Below are 23,228 nucleotides of genomic sequence, written 5' to 3' on the forward strand. Positions count from 1 at the left end.
GACTGCATGTTGCTTGTATGTAAATATAAGAATTTAAAACTATTAAGGGCTTAGCTCAAGTGGTAGAAAAGCTCCAGACCCTGGCTTCAATTCCTAGTACCCGAAAAATAAATAAACAAACACTCTAGCAGAAAGTCCATCTGATTTTTCTCAGATGAAGAGTAACAACTTTAAAAGTGAGACTTTTCAATTCTACTCTATTTTGTAATCAGCTTAATTAAGAAGGCACAGAAATTCAGTCACATAAGAAATGTACTCACTATCTTGCCCATGTAATTGTCACCCCTCTGTATGGTATTTTCACAATAAAAAACATATATATACAAGTCCAATTCCTAGTACAAAAAAAAAGAAATTCAGTCATATATAAATAAATGTTGGCAATATATGTTCCCTTAATAAAACTTGTCAAATCTAGCTCTTCATTTCATACATATATATATATATATACATATATAACCTAATAAAGTATTTGTGCATTTGTAGCAGTAATACATCTTAAATGTCACACTCGTAAAACAATTTTAAAATATTTTCAAAGTCTGGAAACTCAGGGTTAATGACTTAGTAAATGAACCAAGCATGTCTAATCCATTTATAATTTATTTGTTGTGAATCATGCTCAGAAAATTTAAGTACATTTATGTTTTTCAAAAACCTTCCCAATGGTAAACATGATTTAATTTTTAAGAGATGGTGCTATAGAACATTAACTTAGTAGAAATCTGATCAATTGGATACAACTTATCCCTTAAAAGTCCTGCAGATAATCAAACTGATACCATTCCTAAGCAGAGGATGTGGGTACTCCTAGTACAAGTATTTTGCTTATAGTGCCAAGGAGGGGCAGTTCTCTTAGTCATTTATCAACAGGTATCTGGGAAAGTCTTTAATTTTACATGAGATTTATTTCTTTCAACCATACACAGATTTACTTAGGAATCTTGGCTTTAGGGAAGTCACAATCTTTTAAAGGAGGTCATCTTAAAAACAAGGACTACTAAACCAGAATCCAGAAAAAGGGGGAAAAAAATCTGACAATGTTTTTTAAAGCCTCATCTCAGTACAGTTATTTTGGTATTTAAAAACAGTTCCAATACTTCATAAATGGAGAAACAGTGAGATTTGGAAGTGATAATCACCTCCATCTTAACAGCAATACTTGGCTCATTTATATGACAGCCTGAAAATGCACAACAATCAGACCTGTATTGATCTGCATTTATTAAATGCTAGCCATTCTTCCACATCTGTGTTTTATACTAATTGTTGCCAAAGAAAAAGAGTTTGTCTTTTTGTTTGTAATTCAGTCTCCAAGTCAGACTTGGTGACACAAATCCAGGGTCTTAAGCAAAGGTGCTTCTCAAATTGTTTCATGTGCAGAGATAAACTGTTAAAAGACACAACTCAACTTAACATTAGCAGATTGTTCTAGTGAATGTATCCTGGCCACATTCATCACTATAAAGATAAAAAGCAACTATCCACAGATTTTAGCCCTGTCTTGACGTGTGCTTTTTCAGATTTAATAGAGGACTCTTACCACTTTATTCGAAGTCAATAACAGCAAAATTAGGTGGGCCTTATCTTCATAGATAAGGGAACTAAGGCTGAAAGAGACCACTTGCAGCCAAGTGGAATGATCCACTAACTCTCCTTACTCCAGTCTCGTTTCCAAAACCTTTTTTTTCTTTTTGAATTTTTTTTTTAAACAAAGCAGGAAGGATTACAGGGCACTGGAATCAAGGGCACAACCTACATCAGTGGGACCTGCTCATTGCTCTATTTGCATGTTCATATATGTACATCCTTAAAGCAGAAAGAAACTATAGAGCATCTAAATATGGATTATCTGGCTTTCATGGTTTGTTGTTTGTTTTGGTATGGTTTGGTTTGTGTAAAGTCTGCCCCGGGCCCTGTAGACACCTCCCTACCTCTTGGCTAAGTTTCTGCCCAGTATCTGTATTACCTAGGTAACTGGCACGCCTGGAAGTATTCACCTCCCCCTCCTGCTAGGTCATATTCTGGGCCACCCCTGGTCATGCCTCCCATCTGACCAAAGGAAGGTCCCGGGCCATGAGGTCACATCTGGATCTAGTGTGGCTACACCTTTCCCCCAAGTGACCACACTTCTTCCGGTCCCTGGCCTAGATAAGTCCTGGTGTAGGGTGGGGGTTGTTGCCTCTTTTGGCCACGCCTCTCTACCATGCACAGCAGGGGCAGCAGGTGGGTAAATAAACTTCTTTTCCTGCCAGAATACCGCCTGGAGTTCTCTTCATCAGCTAATGAAATCTACCCACTCAATATACCTTACAGTTTGGTTTATTTTCACTAGCTCCAAGGCTTGAAGTCAGTACCTCATACTCTCACTCAGCTTTTTTGCATACCACTTGAGCTTTGCCTCCAGTCTGATATTTTGCTAACTGATTGGAGACAGAGTCTCAAGGATCTTCTTTCTTCCTGGGCTGGCTTTGAACCTGTATCCTCCATATCTCAGTTTCCTAAGTAGCTAGGATTCCAGGTATGATCCATCAGCACAGGGCTCAGCTTCCAGTTTTTCACCTGAAGAGTAAGCCAACTGTCTCACTCTGTCACTTCTGATAAGGTACAGTGTCTTCCAAATGACAATTCCTCCCTCTTTTCTGGGAGGAGGATAGGTACCTTTTCTCCATTTTTTGTTTGTTTGTTTAAACATCTTTCTTCCAATCTCTTAATTCTAAATAAAGTCTAACAGTCTAACTTGGGTGCTAGGGAAAAGAAAAATATAATAGAGTATGTGAGCAGGTACAGAAATAACCACTCTGACTTTGCTTTGATTTTGGTTTCAAGTCTTGTAATGGCAGATCTCACTCCAGTGCAGTATGTTTTGGAAAGAGGAGTTAAAAGGAATCTGTGATTGTTTTCTGGTACATTTTAAGTGTTCGCTAAAATCAGAACAGAGGGACAATTTAAGATAGCATTTTTCAAACCTTTTAGTATTCTGAGGCTGCTGTGACCTGTTAAAATCTAATTATTTCTCCAATAACCTTTGGAATTGTTCAGAAAGATGTGGTACAGTTTCTAACTGGTGCATTAAACATCTGGCCTGACTTCACAGAATTCCAGATAGCTGAGTATGCACTCTCTCTATTTTATTAACATTGCATAGGCTAAAGCTGAGTTGTAGTACTGATGTGTCCTGACATGCATCACTACCTGTTGACAGGGGGGGGGGGGCGGAAACTGGGCTAGATTTTAGAAGGTCTACAAATAGAAACTATTTTAAAGATGTTTTGGCAATTTTAACAGAAACTTTGGCTTAAAAAAGTAAATAAATAAAAGGAAAGAAAGGGGATAGCTTTAGATTTATAAATTTATAAAACATGTCCAAGTTTCAGCATGCCAAATCCTCTGAAAATTAACTAATATCCAGCATCCATTCCCTCCTTCAAAACCTAACAGTTACTCATAGTTGTAATCCTAGCTTCTCAGGAGGTTGATATCTGAGGATTGTGGTTTGAAAAAGTCAGAAGTGGCACTATGGCTCAAGTGGTAGAGTGCTAGTCTTGAGCACAAAGAGGCTCAGGGACAGTGCCTGAGTTCAAGTTCCAGGACCGGCAAAAATAAATACATATTTACATACATACATACATACATACATACATAAATATAAATAACAGAAGCCCATTTTTGTGGGGGCCAGGTCATGTGTTTGAGTAGGGTTGACCTGTTGCACATCTTCTGCAGAGGGCTTAAGGTAAACAGTATATTGCTGCACCCTCATATAATTGCTTTAGGAATGAGCAAGTTATCAAGTTTAAACAAATGAGAGTGACCTTTAGCTTCCCCGCAGGAGTATCCTGTTCACTGCATTATGGGAATGTGATCTGTCCACCACTGCCTCAGAAGGCAGCCATAGGTTGCCACAAGTCCATCTTGCAAAGCCCATTGACACAGGAAAAGCTGTTCTCACTAACATACTGTAAATCACTGTCTCAGGCGTTACCTGAAGCCATACTGTCATGTGAACCTTTCAGTTACATGAGATATCAATTCCAATTACTGATTAGCCAGTAAGGATTCACCTTTCAATCATTTGTACCCAAAAGATTCTCAGCAGATAAGAGCCCAATATATTAAATGTACCAAAAGCCTGCTGTTCTTTCTATACAACTTTGAAGATTTTATTCTCAAATACTGTTCAAGGGACAGGAAGTCATCAAGAATGATTCTAAGTCTTTTTTTTAATACTTATTATTTATTTGTTTTAGTATTTTAGTAGTTTATTGGCAGCAAGTATTTCATAGACTTTTTTTTTTTTTGGTCAGTCATGGGGCCTGAATTCTAGGCGTGGGTACTGTCCCTCAGCTCTTCAGCTCAAGGCTAGTGCTCTACCATTTGAGCCACAGTACCACTTCTGGCTTTTTCTGCTTATGTGGTGCTGAGGAATTGAACCCAGGGCCTCATGCATGAAAGGCAAGCACACTACCACTGAGCCACCTTCCCAGCCCCTGATTCTAAGTCTTAAAAGAACTTTAATATGTTCTAAGATTAAGTCCAAAAATAGCACACTTGGATGTGGTTTGGAGCTCATCTACTCCTACTAATTTTTTTTTACAACAAATTAAAGAAAATATGTAGGATGAATGAATGACATACCTTAAATACAGACAGGGAGTAAAATCTGGATTAAATTGTCCCATGAAATTATTATGTATTATACTGACTAACATGAGCTCTATTTACTAAAAGAGATCTTGGAGTTGTGTGTGGGGGAAGGTATGGTTTTTTATTTGCTTTTTAAATTTTGCTGTTGTTTGTATGTGTTGTTGCATATTTTTTGCCTTAAAAAAGAAGAAAATAGCAAAGCCTAGAAAACCTGTTGTTTCCAAATCCAATTTTCCTTGTTCTTCCCAAGAGAACATTTCTTATCTCTTCACAAAACAGAAAAACATAAAGTCATTTGATATGACACATTTTGATAATCTCAGGGTTTGAAACTCTGATGTGTTGGAATTACTCTTTCCATGCTAGCTGTTTTCAGTCTGATATGTATTTTCTAATATACAATGGTAGGTTCACAGGCTAGCCTACAAAATGGAAAATAACAGTAAGTACCTTTTCAACCCTAAATGCCAACCAGGACTCAACTAAATGTTCAATCCTAGATCAGGAGGCCATGAAGTGCATGAAGACAACAGGAAAAGGAAATCAATAAGAAATTTTCCTATCTCTCCACTCCATTCCCATTTCCTGGCTACAAAACTACTTCAAAGGGAAATTTGAAAAGTGTGAAAAATCTTTTATGGGCTCTCTCCCTTTATGCTTTCTTCTCCCAATTCTTAATGCCCCTTTTTCTAGACTTCAGAAATCCCCATCATAATAATGCAGATACTATATTATCAGTCATTGACTATGAGTCATGCACTGAGATAATAAACTCAGAAACATTAAATAATTTGTCTATAGTCATGTGGCAAGCCAAAATATAGACTAGATATGCAAGACTCTGAATTCCATGCACTTAAGCTTCAGACTATATTAGTTCCTCCACTCTGAGCTGACACCTGGCTGCTGGGAGAATCCAGTGGACTCTGTGCTGGAAACTGCCAGCCTCCCTTGACCTGCAACAAGGATAGCCAGCTTTTATTGAAACCAGTCTCCTTTAGGAAACAGTAGGAATGCAATCTGAAGTAAGTCATGGTACCCCTTAACATTTCGAGTAGTGATATGCACATATTACTATAAACTCACCTCTTCACCAGCAGAATTTTAGGTGACAGATAAGAGCAAGAAATTTAAAAAAAAAGTAAAATGCAAGTAGAAGTACACATATCTTGGACTGAGGAGTGTCTAGTAAGAATTTCCCTCCAAGGCTGGGTGTGGTAGAACACACCAGTAATTCCAGACAATTGGGAGGTAAAGATGACAGGGATTGCTGTTTGAGGCCAACTTGGACAAAAAAGTTTAAAAAAGACCCTTATCTTTTGTGATAAATAATCTGGGTGAGGTGGTGCACATCTGCAATGCTATCTCCTAAGCAAGGGGCTTAGCTAGGAGTCAGAGTGTGAGAAAAATGAAAAGCAAAAACAAAAACAAACAAGCAAAAACTAAAACAGAGTTATTGGTTAAAAGTGGTAGAACAGCTGGGTGCTGGTGGCTCTCACCTATAATCCTAGCTACTCAAAAGGTTGAGATCTGAGAATCAAGGTTCAAAGCCAGCCCAGGAAGGAAAGTCCCTGAGACTTATCTTCAAGAAACCACCAGAAAAGCAGAAGTAGCGCTGTGGCTCAAGTGGTAGAGTGCTAGCTAGCCTTGAGCTGAAAAGCTGAGGTACAGTGCCCAGGCCCAGGCCCAGAGTTCAAGCCCCTCAACTGGCAAATAAATAAATAAAAATTAAAAGGGGTAGAGCACAGACCTAGCAAGTATGTCTTCAAAAACCTCAGTATTGCCAAAAAAAAAAAAAAAAGTCAGTGCCCATGACCGAAAAGAAAAAAAAAAAAAAGAAACAACATTGTATAATTGGCATTCAGTAAATTCTTGCTAACTTTATTTCCTATAGGAAGAAAGCCAAGCCAAGAGCAGGTATAGTGAGGTATTATAACAAAAGACAGCCTGGGGAACACAGTGTGAGAACTCCTAACTCCTGGGCCCTTATGCTTTCTTTTACATACCTATAACCCAAACTGCCCATTTATCTTTCTTTTCAGCTGAAGGTCTGCCTGAATGAAAACAAAACTGATTAAAAACGGCTAAACCCACAGGAATTTGGTCAGACAAAAATTTCCTTTTTAAATAGAACCAACTCTCATCTGAAAACAGCTTCTAGCAAGCATTACTTTATAAAATAATTTATTCCCTGCCTCTGTTTTGCAGTTAAAAAAAAAGCATCCATCTCTCTCTCTCTCTCTCTCTCTCTCTCTTTTTTGTCAGTCATAGGGCTTGAACTCTGGGCCTGGGTGCTATCCCTCAACTCTTCAGCTCAAAGCTAGCAATCTACCACTTGAGCCACAATGCCATTTCCGGCTTTTTTTTTTTTGTTGTTTATGTAGTGCTGAAGAATCGAACTCAAGGCTTCATGCATGAGGGGCAAGCACTCTACCACTGAGCTACCTTCCCAACCCCCATCCATCTTTTCTTAAGAAATTGTCTGTTAGTCTCATCTCCCTTTTTTCAAAAAAATTCAGTAGCTCTAGTTAGTTTAAATTTGCTTTTCAGTAGATGCTAGAATGCTAAAACTCCTAGATTTGACCGGCCTGTCCTCTGAGACCTGCAAAATTACAAGCCTAAGAAAGTAATGGGAGTCAGTGCCTCTCTGAGAAAGAGTTCAGCTCCTGCTTTGGTATCACCCATTCTTGGAAAGGAATCTTCAAAGGCCAATAGCTATCAAACAAGCATATAAATAAACCCTATGAAGCAAATGAAGAGACCATAATCATATATTCCTGAAAAAACAATTAGCTGAACTCCTTCAGACACAAACATTCAGAGAACGCTTTCCAAAGGGCAAAGGATAAAGCCATGAATGTCTAAGAACAAAGCAAATAAAGATATTGAAGGAAATAGCCCTCCAAATGAATACAGAAACAAAATTCTTCTCACCACCATTAAAGTATTATGTTCTTACTTAGCAGAAAGTTTACAGGTCCCCAAAGCAATTGTAGAAGCCAGTCTACAAAACTGCACCTGAAAATGAAGAATCTATAATTCTATGAAGTAGGCACAAAAATTTATCATCTCCGTGCCTTACAATGGTCAATGGTTATTCACATATCTGAATTAAGACTACATAATTTTAAACCATATAAAACCATTCCTGAAAGTTTTAAAGGATTCTTATATCTGAAATCATGCTCAGAGCATCATAAACGTGAGCAAGTAAAATGTTCCATTAAACTCTTTACTTAGAGGAGGCTCCTTAAATATTAATGATCTAATATCTACCAGGTCCTAAAGAAGATAGAAAAAATGTTAGACATATTTGGTACACACTTTCATGTTGTAAAACATATATAAACCCCCAACTTTCTCTTCACGTGCAAAACAAGACTGTGTACTTTGGTATTTTTTTTTTTTTTACAACCTTTTCAAAGTCTTATTCTCTTTCTTCTAAATAAATAGTTTGTTTGAACCTGCTTTCCATTCATTTGTCAAATAAATATTTGCAGTTGGAGTTACTGGCCTTTCTCATCCACAGTTATAACAGGATTGTAACGAAGTCAGTAATAAAAAATAAATAAATTGATTTTGCTGAACTCTTTTTCAGCACAGATGGTTTAGGAATAAAAAAGAAATCTGTGGGGGGTTTTTTCCTATTGTAATCTTATAAATACGCCTCTAACATGCTTATATTTTTTTCTAAGTACTCTACCACTGCCTTGTAGTAGTAAACTTTAGAAAATGTTGAGAATCCCAAGAGCTGCCTACAGACCAAATGGCATGCTTGCTTTGGGCAGGCCCAGCGTCTCATTTCGGCTTCTCTCACCCCCTCTAGCGTTTGCAAAGCTTATGTGTCTGATTATCCAGTTTACCTCACTGAACAAGAGCTTGCCTAAGTCCTGCCCATCTATGACATCACCCCGTTCCTCAACCACTACGAGGTGCAGCTTTAAACTTCAGACTTGGAGGTGGGCTGTGTGCAGTAGGCTGGAAGGCTCTCTTCCCTCGCTCACTCCTCAGCGCAGGAGTGATCCGAAGCCGAACAAACTCTGGCTGCTGCAGCTGCTGTTGGTTTTGTGTGGACTGGACGCAGCACTTGGGAGACGGAGAGGGTTATTTCTCCAATTTACAGTCAATGGAATTACAGCTCTAAGCAGCAGTGTATATAGGATTGCTTTTTCTCGTCTTCTTGGTAAGTGCTTTCTATGTTCGTTTGTTCAAAAAAATTTTTTTCCTTTTAATCTTCCCAGAAAGTTTCCTTGGTTTTACTCTCCAGAAAGAAATGACTTGGTGCTATAAGGAATCCGAACAGGGGCGTTTGCTCTGTCACCAGTGCGAACAATTTAAGTGCTGCGTGCAAGCCAGCAAGGAAAAAATTTTGACTAGTCAAATGCAATAAGTTTCTTGGAATATTCTTTCCTGCAAAAAAATATGTAAATAGCTACATCTTAACTAAAGTAATTGCCATTTGAAAGAAGCTTTACCGACAGTTAGTTGGGAAGTTAAAATGCTTAATATTAGATAGAGAATACAAGGATTTTTCACAGATAGGAAAGTGAAAAAGGTCTTGCTAACTTGGTGTATGCTATATGTGTGGTAGGATCACCAATGGCTGTTTTTACAACTGTGAAAGAAAATCAATAATCCCTCAGTCCATGAGTACAGTACATGAAAAGCATACATCTTTGCTCACAGCTAGCTGAGCTAGTAGTCCCAGAGACTTATGTGCCTCTCTCTCTTTCTCTCTGTAAAAGATTAACAGCTACACCTAGATTTTAAAGCTTGCACTGCTTTCCAGCCAGAGCGCCTTCATGCAATTCAGGCTTGTGAATCTCAACTAGCCAATTCAACTATGAGGAGGGGGAGACTCTTCCAAACCATATTCTCCCTCCAGTTGAACGCCAAAATCCATTGCTTGGGCAAGTATGGTATGTGACTAGCATAGTAACTGACTAAGACTACTCAGAAAAACCAACAAAGCTCACTCTGGGAGCTATGCTGGATATATGCAGTGAGTTCAGGGTAGAAGGGAAGGGGAAGAAAAAAGAGTAAACCCTCATCAAGTGGGAGATGCAGAGTATCCATCCTCTTGCAACTCAAAATGGCAAAATGGTAGATTAGAACAAATGCATTCATAATAAAGCTTCCAAAAAGTAGTTATATGTATCTGCTCAAACATATTTTTTTCAATTAGGTTTGAAACAAAATGGTTGCATAAAGGTAAAGAGGCCCATGTTTTTTCCTCAACATCCAAGGTAGAGAGGGAGTATTAGTTTGTATTTGTTTATTTAGACTTAGAAAAAGAAATCTTCATATTTTTCCATTATGGAGCCAAGTCTTACAATGGTTTTAATAATCAGTTATTTTAAATATTCTTGTTACATCTATCTGCTTCGAAGTGCACATATATGTTATTAGCATGAAACATCAGGAATAAAACCAGCAGAAAAGTGCTTCAGTTCTAGCAAGTCCTTTCATTTACCCCTAGCTGCATGAGAATATCCTGACTCGTACAAACATAAAGAATAAATTTGTCTGCTTTAAGATAGATCACTTATGCCAGACTCAGATTGAGAGATGACTGATATTCATCTCTTCATACATGAGTAAAGAAAAACCTGAATCCTTTAAAAGTATCACAATATTACTGTGATTTCTCCAAAAATTAATATCAGATTATAATTTTAAGATTAGTTACACAACTTAGCAAACATATATATGCACATATGTCTACTTACTAGCCTGAAATTAAAAAGTTATGAAAATGTGATTGCATTCACTTAACTAAGAATATTATAGATTGATTAAAAAAATAGAAACAAAATACATCAAGTCCAAGGATAAGCAAAGATATTTGTGAATGAATAAACAATGAATTCATTAATACTGTATTCCAGGAGTACTTAGTCAATCAGTTATTAATTGGGCTTTTCATTTCTCTGTACATACCTCCGTTCTAAAATGAATTACGTTTAGATTCAAAATGCCCAATTAAACCACTTTCTAAACATAATGTTTTTGAAATATGTAATCGGGCAGCAAAGTTTTCAGCCAAAATATGAAAAACAGAAAGGAAATTTGTCATAACTAAATGTGGCAGCAAAATAGAAGGTAGATTTCTTTTGCTTTCAAGTGTTAATTAAAAAGCCTCCAATTCTATCAAAACTTTTTCAGAGCTAAATGAAGCAGTGTGAAATAAATTTGGTTGAAATCTTGTGGCTGTCAGACTTTGTTAGCAAGCTATTAATTATCTTTACCCTAGTTTCTTCTCAAGACTATATTACCCAATCAAATAGAAACTCCAATTATGCTCAACATCTACTGCCTAGGGACACAGGACCCTAATAAACAATCCATCCAGATGAAAAATTACAATTATCAGCTTTAAACATGCAAGTGTAAGTTAAAGAGATTTGTGTGTGTGTGTGTGTACGTGTGTGTTTGTGTGTGTGATGACTTTCTTGACCACACAACATCCTAAGGCTTTCTCCTCTCCATGGATTATTTTTAACAATTGTAAGCTTTCCAAATATCAGAAGCAAAGAATTTTCATTGCTTTAATGTTGTATGAATGTTTCTTCTTTCTTGCTGGTTAGTTTTGATATGCCAGTGTCTGTGTCAATATTAAATTAACTTTGATCATTTAAAAATTATTTGTTTTAGAGTTGCCATTTTAGTCAATCTACATTCCCCCTCCAACCCTTTAAGGTGGGTGGGCTATTTAACAAAGAATGTGATTAATGGCAAGACCCACAGCTAACCTAAAAATTCTGAATAAACCCCTTTATTTATTCCCTTACTTGTACCAGTTCATTTAAAGAGCATTATAAATACTTGTTTCGTGGCAATTGAGAAGCACCATAAATGTAATCAATGAGAGAAACAAGATTCAGTAAATTTCTTTAAAGCTGCAATTCCTCCCCCCCCCCCATCATTCTTCCCTCATTCCCACTTTCGCGCCCACCCCCCACCTTTTGCCCCTGAGGCCTTCACTGTTCTTCTCAACGGGAGGCTTTGTTGTAATTAAACCAGAGAAAAACTGGCCAGCAGCAGCCAACATCTGACTTGCGGCTTCTGAAAGCAGTGTTCTGGTAGCATGTACTACCCCCCAGCGGGCAAAACTCTACAGTAAATCTCGCAGCAATATTCATCCTCAAAACGGCATTTTCTCTCCTGAGCATTAAAAGGGATGCATCTCAGCTTCTAACGATCCACCATTTGCGAAAAGCTACCAAAACTCCACAAACCATTTTCCAACAAAGACATGATGAACATTTTTTGGAAAAAGGCATCATCCTTTCAAACACCAAAATAGGCATACACATTTGTGAAAGCATTTTGCAGTTTCAGTTCACAGAACAATATCACTAAATCTGGTTAAGTATCATAATAAAAGACAGTTTTAAAGCTTTTTTATATTATAAAAGGCAGCATGTTTCAGGACCACATTTTATCAATTAGAACTTTAGTGAAAAGATTTCAAGTAGAAAGGAACAAAATTAAATTTATGCAATAGCTAAAGTTTCGTTGTTTTGAATATGCATAATCTTTCCTATCCCCAAATCAGCTGTCAGGAATGTATAAAAAGCTCTCTTCAGGTATTCATCTGTTTAAAGGAGAGGAGTAAGAAATTACTCTCACTTTGATGAGACAATGACAGCTTTTGTCCTTTATTCTTTCGCTTTATTCTTTATATGTGCACAAATTACTGTGGCAACTTTGAAGAGAAAATTCACAGACCACATTTGGTTTAACACCATTTTTAAAGTGTGCACTCCACTGTGGATTGATCAGTTTATGTGTTGTTGACTTTCTTCATCTGGTTTAAATCATTAGTATCCTACTTGAACAGGAAAAACAATGTGCTTTAAGATTTTAGGTGGTTTCACCAACCAGCACAGAACATGCAACCCAGTTGTCCCAAATACATAGCATGCAGAAATTTAAATATTCAAAATTAAAATAGAATTACACTTACATGCTGAAAGAGGAATTTCAAGTTCACAGAGGCAAAACATTTATGGTCTAACAAAGGTAAACACACTTCTACCTTCACTTGCGCAAAAGTCAGCACAAAGTTAAAGCATGGAGCTTTAATGCTTTAATGCAAGAGAGCTTGCCTCCACCCTCTACCACTTACTTCCACTACCCTCTAAATTAATATCTTATTCCTTCCTACAAGTCTTGGTTCTCTAATTCATTTAGTCTTGCTTTCGTATTATAAGAGAAGAACATTCACTCTGATGAAAGATAACATCCCAGTTTACCTTTTAGTTTTAAGGATGCTTGATTTAACTTTACAAGCCAAAATAAATGAAACAGAATTAGATGCATTTATTACAAACTCACTGAGGGAAAGTAACATAATAAACAAGTAACATAATAAAGAGAAAGCAAAAAGCCTTTGTTTTGGAACTTTTATCCCCTATTTTTCATAAATGAAACAAAACTTGCGTCGTGCTAGAAAGTCGTCTGGATAAAACCAATAGGAAAAAGCACACTTGCTTCTCTGCCTCTTAGCAAACCCTTCCGACTTCATGACTCTCAAGAGGAGAGTTAGAGGTCCTTCTGCTTGCCTAGCATTAGACAAAAGAAGTGGAACTTTCCTGAAATCTGATGATCGTGGAAAATTTAACTACCAGACAGGCTGCTTAGAAAGCATTATTGCTGTCACTATCAACTAACCTGATGTACTCCAGTTTTTCAGTTTAACCATATATGTCATTTACTTGAAATACAATTTGTTGTTGCAAAGACAGCATTCACAAGTTATTTGTCTGGCTGATCTATCAGCAATTTTAACTTTTATAATTAAATCACTTTTTTAATATTCTAGATTGTAATTGTATACACTCCAGTTTTGCTAGAAGGATTCACAAACTTGGAAAATTCTGATTAAGCAAGCACTTTCTTTAATTTCAAGATTTTATTAAAATAATATAATTAACTTGCACTAGAAGTTCATATGGGATATTGTATTTTTAGATTTAATACTTTCTTAAGTTTCTGGCTTAAGAAATTCACAAGTCAAATCAATACAATGAAACAAAAACTTGCATTTGATTTAATATTTTTCAATGCAAATGATAATGATCAAACAAGTCAAATCAAAATCAATTTAAATAAAAGTTCTACAATAAAAGTCTTAGGAAGAAGCTAGCACTTAGATTCATATAACTTCATCTTAATTTAAGTTATATTTTCTAAATGTAAGAAATTCCTTTATTTCTCCAATATTCACACTTACAAAATTTTGTACTAGCAAAGAAGGATCATATAAACACAAACACATATATTGTCTCAAGTTCCTGATTTTATTTAAATACTTATTTTCTATTTCCTAAGATACCTCAAAATGATAGCATATATATCTATTTAAATGTTTTCTTAGATATATTATGAAAAACAGACATCGTACTTGATGATTACATTATAAATGAAACATATTAAATTGAATTCTACAATTTCTATTTTAAAAAGAAGCAGAATAGAAAGATCCCACTAAAATTTTGATTCATCACTAAGGGGATCATGCTCTTCTTCTTTTTGCTACTAATAATAAAAAATATTTTTTAAATATTCCATCAAATATGCAGGGCTCCAGTTATGTCCTTTTACCCCATTACCCCATTAACAATATTTTTCTAAAAGGCTGGTTGCTTTTTGTTCAGAGGCAATGGCCTCTTTCAAGCCTGTACAGATGGAAAAGCTCTGAAGTCTCTGTTGTAAAAACCTGGCCACAGGGTCTATGCCAGTAGGGGTCACTTTTGTTTTTATCCTTCACATTCAACTATAATGTCTGTGTGTGGATATGTAGATCCAGCTAGGAAAGGAAGAGGTCTAAATATGAGGAGAGTTGGATCTTTTATTTTTGGAAAGTTCATTATCACCTGAACATGACAAAAACCAATCCAAAAACAAAACGAAAACCTCAAAGTAGTTAGCACTATAGTTTGAAATATAGAGAAGAAATAAAACAGTCAAACATGAATTGTTCTGAGCTGAAGAAAAGGCTGCTGGGACATGCAAGCGCTGCTGGCAGGCAGAATCTTCATTGCGGAGTACCCTTCTTTCGTAACAAAGCTGTTTAGTGTTTCTGCCTTTTGTTTTAAAACAATTTGAGGAGGAGAGAATGACAGGTTTCCAAGAAATTAATGAGATTTGAGGTTTTCTGTTAATCCCACATTATTACCACTATTGTATGACTGGCAAATGGGAGTTTGCATACCAAACAATAGTAGAAGCAATTTCTCAAACATAGAGCAGGTAAAATAAATTGATCTCTCTTCTTTGCACAGCAATTTATTTTTTTTCTTCCTTTAGCTTAAAAATATGAAAATCAATGCATATGTTTTTAGAATCTGATTTAGTGAAATATATGTAGCTCACAACTTGCAAAAGCAGCTATTTTACCTCTGGTTATCATTGTGATGAGCATCTCTGACATACTCTGCTGTGCCCTCACATAGGGCAAACAACAATCCTGACTTGGCAAATTCATCATCTCAATTCTAGAGTATATTTATCTTGCCTTACTAATGTTCCTGAAAGATTTTTTTAAGGTTTAATTACTGGTAATTTTAAGCAGGTTCTCACTTGTTTCATTTCTAATCATTTTAAATTAGCATTTAATGTAATTTAAAGTAGTTATTCCCTTAAATTAACCTACATTGTTTTATACATTGGATAAATTATAAAGCTTAGAAAACATTTTCAGCAAAAACTTTTTAAAGTAATATTGTAATTAAAACTTTAACAGCCGGGTTTTTCATTTTCATACACAGAGAAAGCAACAGTTTACAAGAAAATGTATTATTGAAATACAATCCTAATGGGTAAAACCTCCATATTTAACAATACATCATCTAAACGTTCCTCTCTGAGCATTTTGCAGTATTCACTAGAGACTGCTTTATCTATCTATTACTTGCTGCTTTTGTTTCAAATTACCTAAGTGATACATTATATGTATTTATATTTTTTTTCAAGTTTCCTTCTGTTAATATAGTGTATGACAGCATTTGTATTTAGGAGCAAACTAGAGGAAATGAAATTTAAAAAAAAACTATCAGAAAAACATGGCCTTGTTCAGCATACACTTTCAGTAGCTTGTTTAAAGTCTAGAACAGATGCTATCCATGTTGGACACTACGTTATAAATGGCAGAGAAGCAAATTGCTACTATAGTCCTTATCTTGGGATCAAATATTCAGTTTTCTACATGTACAGAAAACACCTGAATAGGTGACCTTAAATTATTGATGTTTATCATACTACCTGCCTGCAAACCTCGATGAATATTAGACAAGGATAATGGACAAAACACTATCAATCACTTCTCTCTTCAGTCAAGCCTAAAAGACTTTTGTCAAAAATGAAAAGCACATAGGCTTGTTTATGCTTAAGCCTAGGAAAAATGCCCCTATTGGTTTTGAAATACTTCCTAGCTGGTCATTATAAGGATATAAAGCAAAATACTGCCCTTTCAATTCCAAATGCACATTTTTCAAGTTAAGTGAGCTAAATACATACTATAATAGTATTCTACAAAAGAATGAGATATGAATTTCATGTTCAAATATCTAGAGTTTCAAAATCACCAGGTAGTCCTTAGTAGCACCCTAAATAAGAAGGTGAACCCACATTCTGTATTTGGAAAACTTGACATTTGCAGGAAGAATCAAACAGTTACTGAGCAAATTCAAAGATCTAAAAATCTCTTAAAGCATTAAAACAATCTTTTCAACTCGAAATAGTAGGTTTTATGATTACATAAAAACGACATTAGAAAATGTCCAAAGCTGGGTGTAATCCCTGTAATTTTAGCTACTCAGGAGTCTGAGATCTGAGGATCATGGTTTGAAGCTAGCCAGGCAGGAAACTCCATGAGACTTAATAAACTTAATAGACTACTGAGGAAAAGCCAGGAGTGGTACTATGGCTCAAGTGGTAGAACACTAACCTTGAGAAAAAGAAGCTCAGGGACAGCTATCAGGCCCAGATTTCAAGCCCCAGGACTGGAAAAAAAATGAATGTCCAAAAACACCATGGCATTTTTATCAAAAGTCCTTGATGTATATTTGCTCACCTCTCTGACATATATCTGTTTGCCTCTTATAAAAGATTTTATTATTTTAATGCCCTAGATTTTAAAGTGGCCTTAGAGAGATTAGCCTGAATTGGAAGGCCATGGAAGGAGCTTACTGCCTCATGAATAAAGCTTTGCCTCTGTGTCTAATTCAATGTAATGTTAAGAATCAGTTAACAGGGGAAATTTTCTGCTGGAAGACAATTGCTACTGTTTCTACTTAACTTACAGAGTAAAATATTAAGCATAAAAACAAAAAAAGTCAATAGTTGCTTTCTATCAGCAATTATGGTGAAAAATGTGTTGCTTAAAAATATAGAATTGGTATTTCTTTAGTGTGTTAAAATTCATTATTAATAGTTCATTGTAACCTTTTACTTTCACAGGAGATGCTCAGTCCTCCTCTATTTTAAAGAAGAGAAATACAAAGGAAATTTAGTGTGCTTCCTTTTCCTTCCATGAAGAACATTCAAATTATTTCCTTTACCTCTTCAAAGAGAATACCTGTACTTCTATAACGTGACTGGACCAGAAATTCTGAGAAATCAGCAAGAAGCAAAAGCTGGAAATCACTCTTTCACAGCAGGTAATCATACTTCAGGATGTAGGATGTAACTACTGTACAAAGTTTATACTTGGATAATCCTGGATGGGAATAAAGGTAGGGGGTAAGTGCCTGAAAAACCTATTACTATACAGGCCTTAGCATCATGAATGGCTTTCTTCATGAGGATCTGAAGTTACTATCTCTGACCACATTGCATGGAAGAGCCAATCAGAATTTCAAAGAGGGCAATTTCCACTAAGGGAATTAAGCTACACAAAAGAAACCTTCACACAGAAACTCTATCAGAAAGGAGGAGAAAAAAAAAAATAAAGAAAGAAAGAAACATAGGAAGCCATGCGTCCTGCATAGTAACAGGAAGCTGAATTGTTTCTGGCCCCTACTTTCATGTGCTTGCCCACCAAGCTGAACCACAGCTGGAATGTTCATTGACAACAGCGAGCCTGATCTAGAGGTGTGTGCGGCATAGGAGTACTTGAATAAACAGTGAAGAATATTTCCAAGGACTAAACAAGAGTTTGTAAGTCCCAGCCCCTCACCAGGAAAATAATACACGTGCATTGGACTCTCACCCCACGCAAAATTTACTCACATCATTCTATAAGGTAGGAAAAAATACAAAGTATTTTACTTTCATGCCTAAAATTATAAAGGCTAATTAGTATCTAATAATACAGGAGGGATTATATTACACAATAGATCTGTATAAATCCATATTTGTCCACTACATGAGGAAATTTAATAAGATTTTAAGCTAGGATTTAGAGGAAGGTAACTGTACAGTGAAAAAACATCTTATGAGATAGAAAATAATGAAAAATGTAATGTTAGTAAATCATGCAGTCTGAAACATAACAAATTCAGAACAGAATAAATAACTTAATATGAAATGGAATTGTCCATTCCACCATCTGGATTTACTAGCTAGATCATTCTACAGATTCCTTCTTCTTATAAGAAATACATTTTAACAACATTTAATACTAATGATGCAAGATAAAAGGATAGTATTAATAATCAAAGAAAATGGTTAGCTTTATTGAGATTGAAGATGTCAAGATGTGTTACTACTTCTCATCAGAAAAAAAAAACCCACAATTTTTTCCTTCACATTTCTATAACTGTGTAGTATTGAATTAAGAAAAAAAGTAGATAGGAAATTTTGATTTTTAAGAACAATAAAAGCATATTTAAATATAACAAATTAAATTCTGACACACCAATTATTATGACTATCATCAAGAGAATTTACAAACCTCATAAGCTTGGTTAGTCACTAGCTGTAATACGGAGGGCAAATATACTTGAAATGTTGTAGATTACTTAATAAAACTGTAATTACAATGAACATTTCAAAGTCTAAATGCATTTAGAACACAATATTTTTTAATTTATATACCAGAAACACCTAAGGTTAAAAAAAACACCACATTTGTGTTATTATGCTTATTTTCAGCCAGCAATAAACCCTAGTATGTCCCTGTTTCCACTCCCCCCGCCCAGATTCAGATATTGAAAGGGACTGTAGATGCTTTATTAATCAAACTTATTATAAAGATTGCTCAGTGTGCTAAGCTTGATTGTTTCCTGTCATTCTTATTCTTATTTTAGGTGAAAAGAAGCTACCTTGTGTGAGGACCTCAACACTGCTGACCATGACCAGCCCAGCCTGGAGCCTCTTCCTCATCGGGACTAGAATTGGGCTGTTTTTACAAGTTGTACCTCTCTCCGTTATGGCTAAATCCTGCCCATCCGTGTGTCGCTGTGATGCGGGTTTCATTTACTGTAATGATCGCTTTCTGACATCCATTCCAGCAGGAATACCTGAGGATGCTACAACTCTCTACCTTCAGAACAACCAAATAAATAATGCTGGGATTCCTTCAGATTTAAAAAACTTGCTGAAAGTAGAAAGAATATACCTGTACCACAACAGTCTCGATGAATTTCCTACCAATCTTCCAAAGTATGTAAAAGAGTTGCACTTGCAAGAAAATAACATAAGAACTATCACTTATGATTCGCTTTCCAAAATTCCTTATCTGGAAGAATTACACTTAGATGATAACTCTGTCTCTGCCGTTAGCATCGAAGAGGGAGCATTTCGCGACAGCAACTATCTCCGACTTCTTTTCCTGTCCCGGAACCACCTGAGCACAATCCCCTGGGGGCTGCCCAGGACTATCGAGGAGCTGCGCTTGGATGATAATCGCATATCTACTATTTCATCACCGTCTCTTCAAGGTCTGACTAGCCTGAAACGCCTGGTTTTGGATGGAAATTTGTTGAACAATCATGGGTTAGGGGACAAAGTTTTCTTCAACCTAGTGAACTTAACTGAGCTGTCCTTGGTACGGAATTCCTTGACGGCTGCACCAGTAAACCTTCCAGGCACAAACCTAAGGAAACTTTACCTTCAAGATAACCATATCAACCGGGTGCCCCCGAATGCCTTTTCTTATTTAAGGCAGCTGTACCGACTCGATATGTCCAATAATAACCTAAGTAATTTACCTCAGGGCATCTTTGACGATCTGGACAACATAACCCAACTGATTCTTCGCAACAATCCCTGGTACTGCGGGTGTAAGATGAAGTGGGTGCGGGACTGGCTACAGTCCCTGCCGGTGAGAGTTAACGTGCGTGGGCTCATGTGCCAAGCCCCAGAGAAAGTTCGGGGAATGGCTATCAAGGACCTCAACGCAGAACTGTTTGATTGTAAAGACAGTGCGCTTGTAAGCACCATTCAGATAACCACTGCGGCACCCAACACCGTGTATCCTGCTCAAGGGCAGTGGTCAGCTCCTGTGACCAAACAACCAGAGATTAAGAACCCCAAGGCCGCTAAGGATCAGCGAACTACGGGGAGTCCCTCGAGAAAAACAATTACAATTACTGTGAAGTCCGTCACCTCTGACACAATTCATATCTCCTGGAAACTGGCTCTACCTATGACTGCTTTAAGACTCAGCTGGCTTAAGCTGGGCCATAGCCCAGCCTTTGGATCTATAACAGAAACCATCGTGACTGGGGAACGCAGTGAATACTTGGTCACAGCCCTGGAGCCCGATTCGCCCTACAGAGTATGCATGGTTCCCATGGAAACCAGTAACCTTTACCTATTTGATGAAACTCCTGTTTGTATTGAGACCGAAACTGCGCCTCTTCGAATGTACAACCCTACAACCACCCTCAACCGAGAGCAAGAGAAAGAACCTTACAAAAATCCAAATTTACCTTTGGCTGCCATCATCGGCGGGGCTGTGGCCCTGGTGACCATTGCCCTTCTGGCTTTAGTGTGTTGGTATGTTCATAGGAATGGGTCTCTCTTTTCAAGGAACTGTGCATACAGCAAAGGGAGGAGAAGAAAGGATGACTATGCAGAGGCTGGCACTAAGAAGGACAATTCTATCCTGGAAATCAGGGAAACGTCTTTTCAGATGTTACCAATAAGCAATGAACCCATCTCCAAGGAGGAGTATGTAATACATACCATATATCCTCCTAATGGAATGAGTCTGTACAAAAACAATCACAGTGAAAGCAGTAGTAACCGAAGCTACAGAGACAGTGGCATTCCAGACTCAGACCACTCACACTCATGATGCTGAAAGACCCTCAAGCAGACTATGTTTCAGGTTTTTTAAACCTAAGGGAGGTGATGGTAGGAATCCTGTTCTACTGCAAAACACTGGAAAAAGAGACTGGAAAAAAAAAAGCAATGTACTGTACATTTGCCATATAATTTATATTTAAGAACTTTTTATTAAAAGTTTCAAATTTCAGGTTACTGCTGCGATTGATGTAGTGGAGATGCCTGAACACAATTCTATATTTTAGTATTTTTTAGTAATTTGTACTGTATTTTCCTTGCAAATATTGAAGTTATAAACCATTTACTTTGTGTTCTACTGAGTAAGATGACTTGTTGACTGTGAAAGTGAATTTTCTTGCTGTGTTGAACAATCAGGACTGCGTTCACATGAGATCCTTGTAGTATAAGCACAGGCCATTTTTCACTTTGGTATTGATAAAATGTAAAAAAACAAACTGGCTGAATGAGAAAAAGATAAATTTTAAAACTAGCTATGAAATAATGTTCTAATTATTAAATTTGTATTATCCCAGTGGTATTCAATAAATCAAAATATGTGAAGTAATGGGCAATATCTAACTTGCTGCATATTTCCATTTTTTGCTCTAGGCAAATTAAATATCCTTAAGAAAGTTAAGCAAATCTTCTGAACTGAACGCATCAGCTGGCATAAAGGACCGTGAAGTCTTGTTAAAATCATTATCAATAAAGCTTTAAGAATAAATGACTTCACAAAAACAACAATATAAATATGCTTCTGAGTTAGGGGAGGAATATGTACTTAGGAAAAAACATGAAAACTTAGACTTGTACATGTAATAAACACAAGTACTAAAATGCATTTTGGTTTCATCTATACCATCTTGATTTTTACAAAGTGAATTGTAAACACAAAACTGTTAGTGTTTATGATGTTTTTATTATAAGATATCACAGAGCAAGCTTATGCATTATTAAAAAGATAGCATAACCATAAGCAATTCCCCTCGACAATCCAGAAAAAGTAGTGCTCTGAAGTGAGAACTCAAAAGAAAAATAAATACTAGAAATCAAATTTAGATCAGTTTTATGTGAGACATTTTTAACACTGTACATAAAATGTCCAAGTTACTTTCACAATGATCAAGAATACTGCCCATTACTGTCACAGTTTTCCAAATATTACATAATGAACTTGTAACATTTCCTTATTGCTTCCTACTGAATTGTAAGCTACAATTGTTTAAAAACCATATCACTTTTTGTTGTCATTTTTTTTCCAACAAAAAACCAAAGTGCATTGTACGCCCTTTGGCCAGTCTTGTATGTGCCTTGATCCAATGCTACATGTATTCAGCTTTCAAAACTCGACAAATTTTTCATACTTCCTTAAATATGAAAAATTATGGTCTTATTGCTGAATAAAACTTAAGAAAAAAGTACAGAATAATCGTGCTTGCTTTCGGGATTATGTTACTATCATGAAAGTAGCAAATTGCCCAGCACATTAAGTCCTAAACACCCCATGTATTTTTCTAGGTATAAAAATAAAAGTTGGCTACAAATAAAAATATAGCAATATTTTGAGGCTGTGTATCATTTTACTTCAAAGAGTCAATGTTGTACATATAAATGTATTTACTTTGCTTATATATTCTATAAATGGAAAACTTTAGAAATGGACCTTATCCTTTCTTATGCCTTGCTGCCATTGTTCTGGCTGATAGCTCTTAAGGTGCTCTTTGAAAAGCAGGTTTATATCTGAAATATGCTTTCAGGTACAGTGGGCTGTCATCAAAGGATTTGAAATTTTGTAACTACTACTTAGATGGTGTATACTTACAGAGTAAACCATTCTTCCTAGCTCAACTTCTCTAAAAGTAAAATTTATTAATAGCACCCATTTCACAGGGTTTTGTAAGTATTAAAGAAGAAGATACCTATGAAAACTGTAAAAAGTTCTGTAAATCCTGAAAATCTGCCTTCAGTTCCCAGAGGTTTGCTGATTATTGCTGCTCATACTACTGTGCTGGCACAGAGGTTTCCAGCTGACTATGAAATGTTCATCATTCATCTGTCATCTTCAAAATATTACCAACAATTTCTTGTTCTACTTCCTGTTTTAGAGGACAGATGTTTCTAGGACCAACTTAACCAAGGCAATGTTCTCTGAAGTTTGACTTTGCTTCTAGAGGATTTGAAAGGTTCTGCTACAGTCTGCTAGAAGTTAGAGAAAGGAGTGTATAGTTTCATAAAGGTCCTATAAACCTATTGCTTAAAAAAATCCAAAACGGAAGCACTTATATTGACTGTTTTCTAGTTAGTATGATTTTCATGAACAGAGAAAAATTTATGTATAGTTT

General features: G+C 36.2%; 2 protein-coding genes across 2 annotated transcripts in view; one reads left to right on the top strand and one right to left on the bottom strand.

Annotated features, from left to right (window-relative positions):
* Positions 1-23,228, bottom strand: part of Macrod2 (MACRO domain containing 2) — a 1,827,576-nt gene that overhangs the window by 1,572,966 nt on the left and 231,382 nt on the right. The gene's annotated exons all lie outside the window — the stretch shown is intronic.
* On the top strand, positions 8,620-22,297 carry Flrt3 (fibronectin leucine rich transmembrane protein 3). The gene is made up of 3 exons (XM_013011023.1): positions 8,620-8,830; positions 17,113-17,312; positions 18,903-22,297. Exon 3 carries the CDS (start codon positions 18,947-18,949, stop codon positions 20,894-20,896), a length of 1,950 nt encoding a protein of 649 aa, XP_012866477.1. The 5' UTR covers positions 8,620-8,830; positions 17,113-17,312; positions 18,903-18,946; the 3' UTR covers positions 20,897-22,297.

The sequence above is a fragment of the Dipodomys ordii genome, unplaced genomic scaffold (genome assembly GCF_000151885.1).
Source record: "Dipodomys ordii isolate 6190 unplaced genomic scaffold, Dord_2.0 Scaffold13, whole genome shotgun sequence".
NCBI lineage: Eukaryota > Metazoa > Chordata > Mammalia > Rodentia > Heteromyidae > Dipodomys > Dipodomys ordii.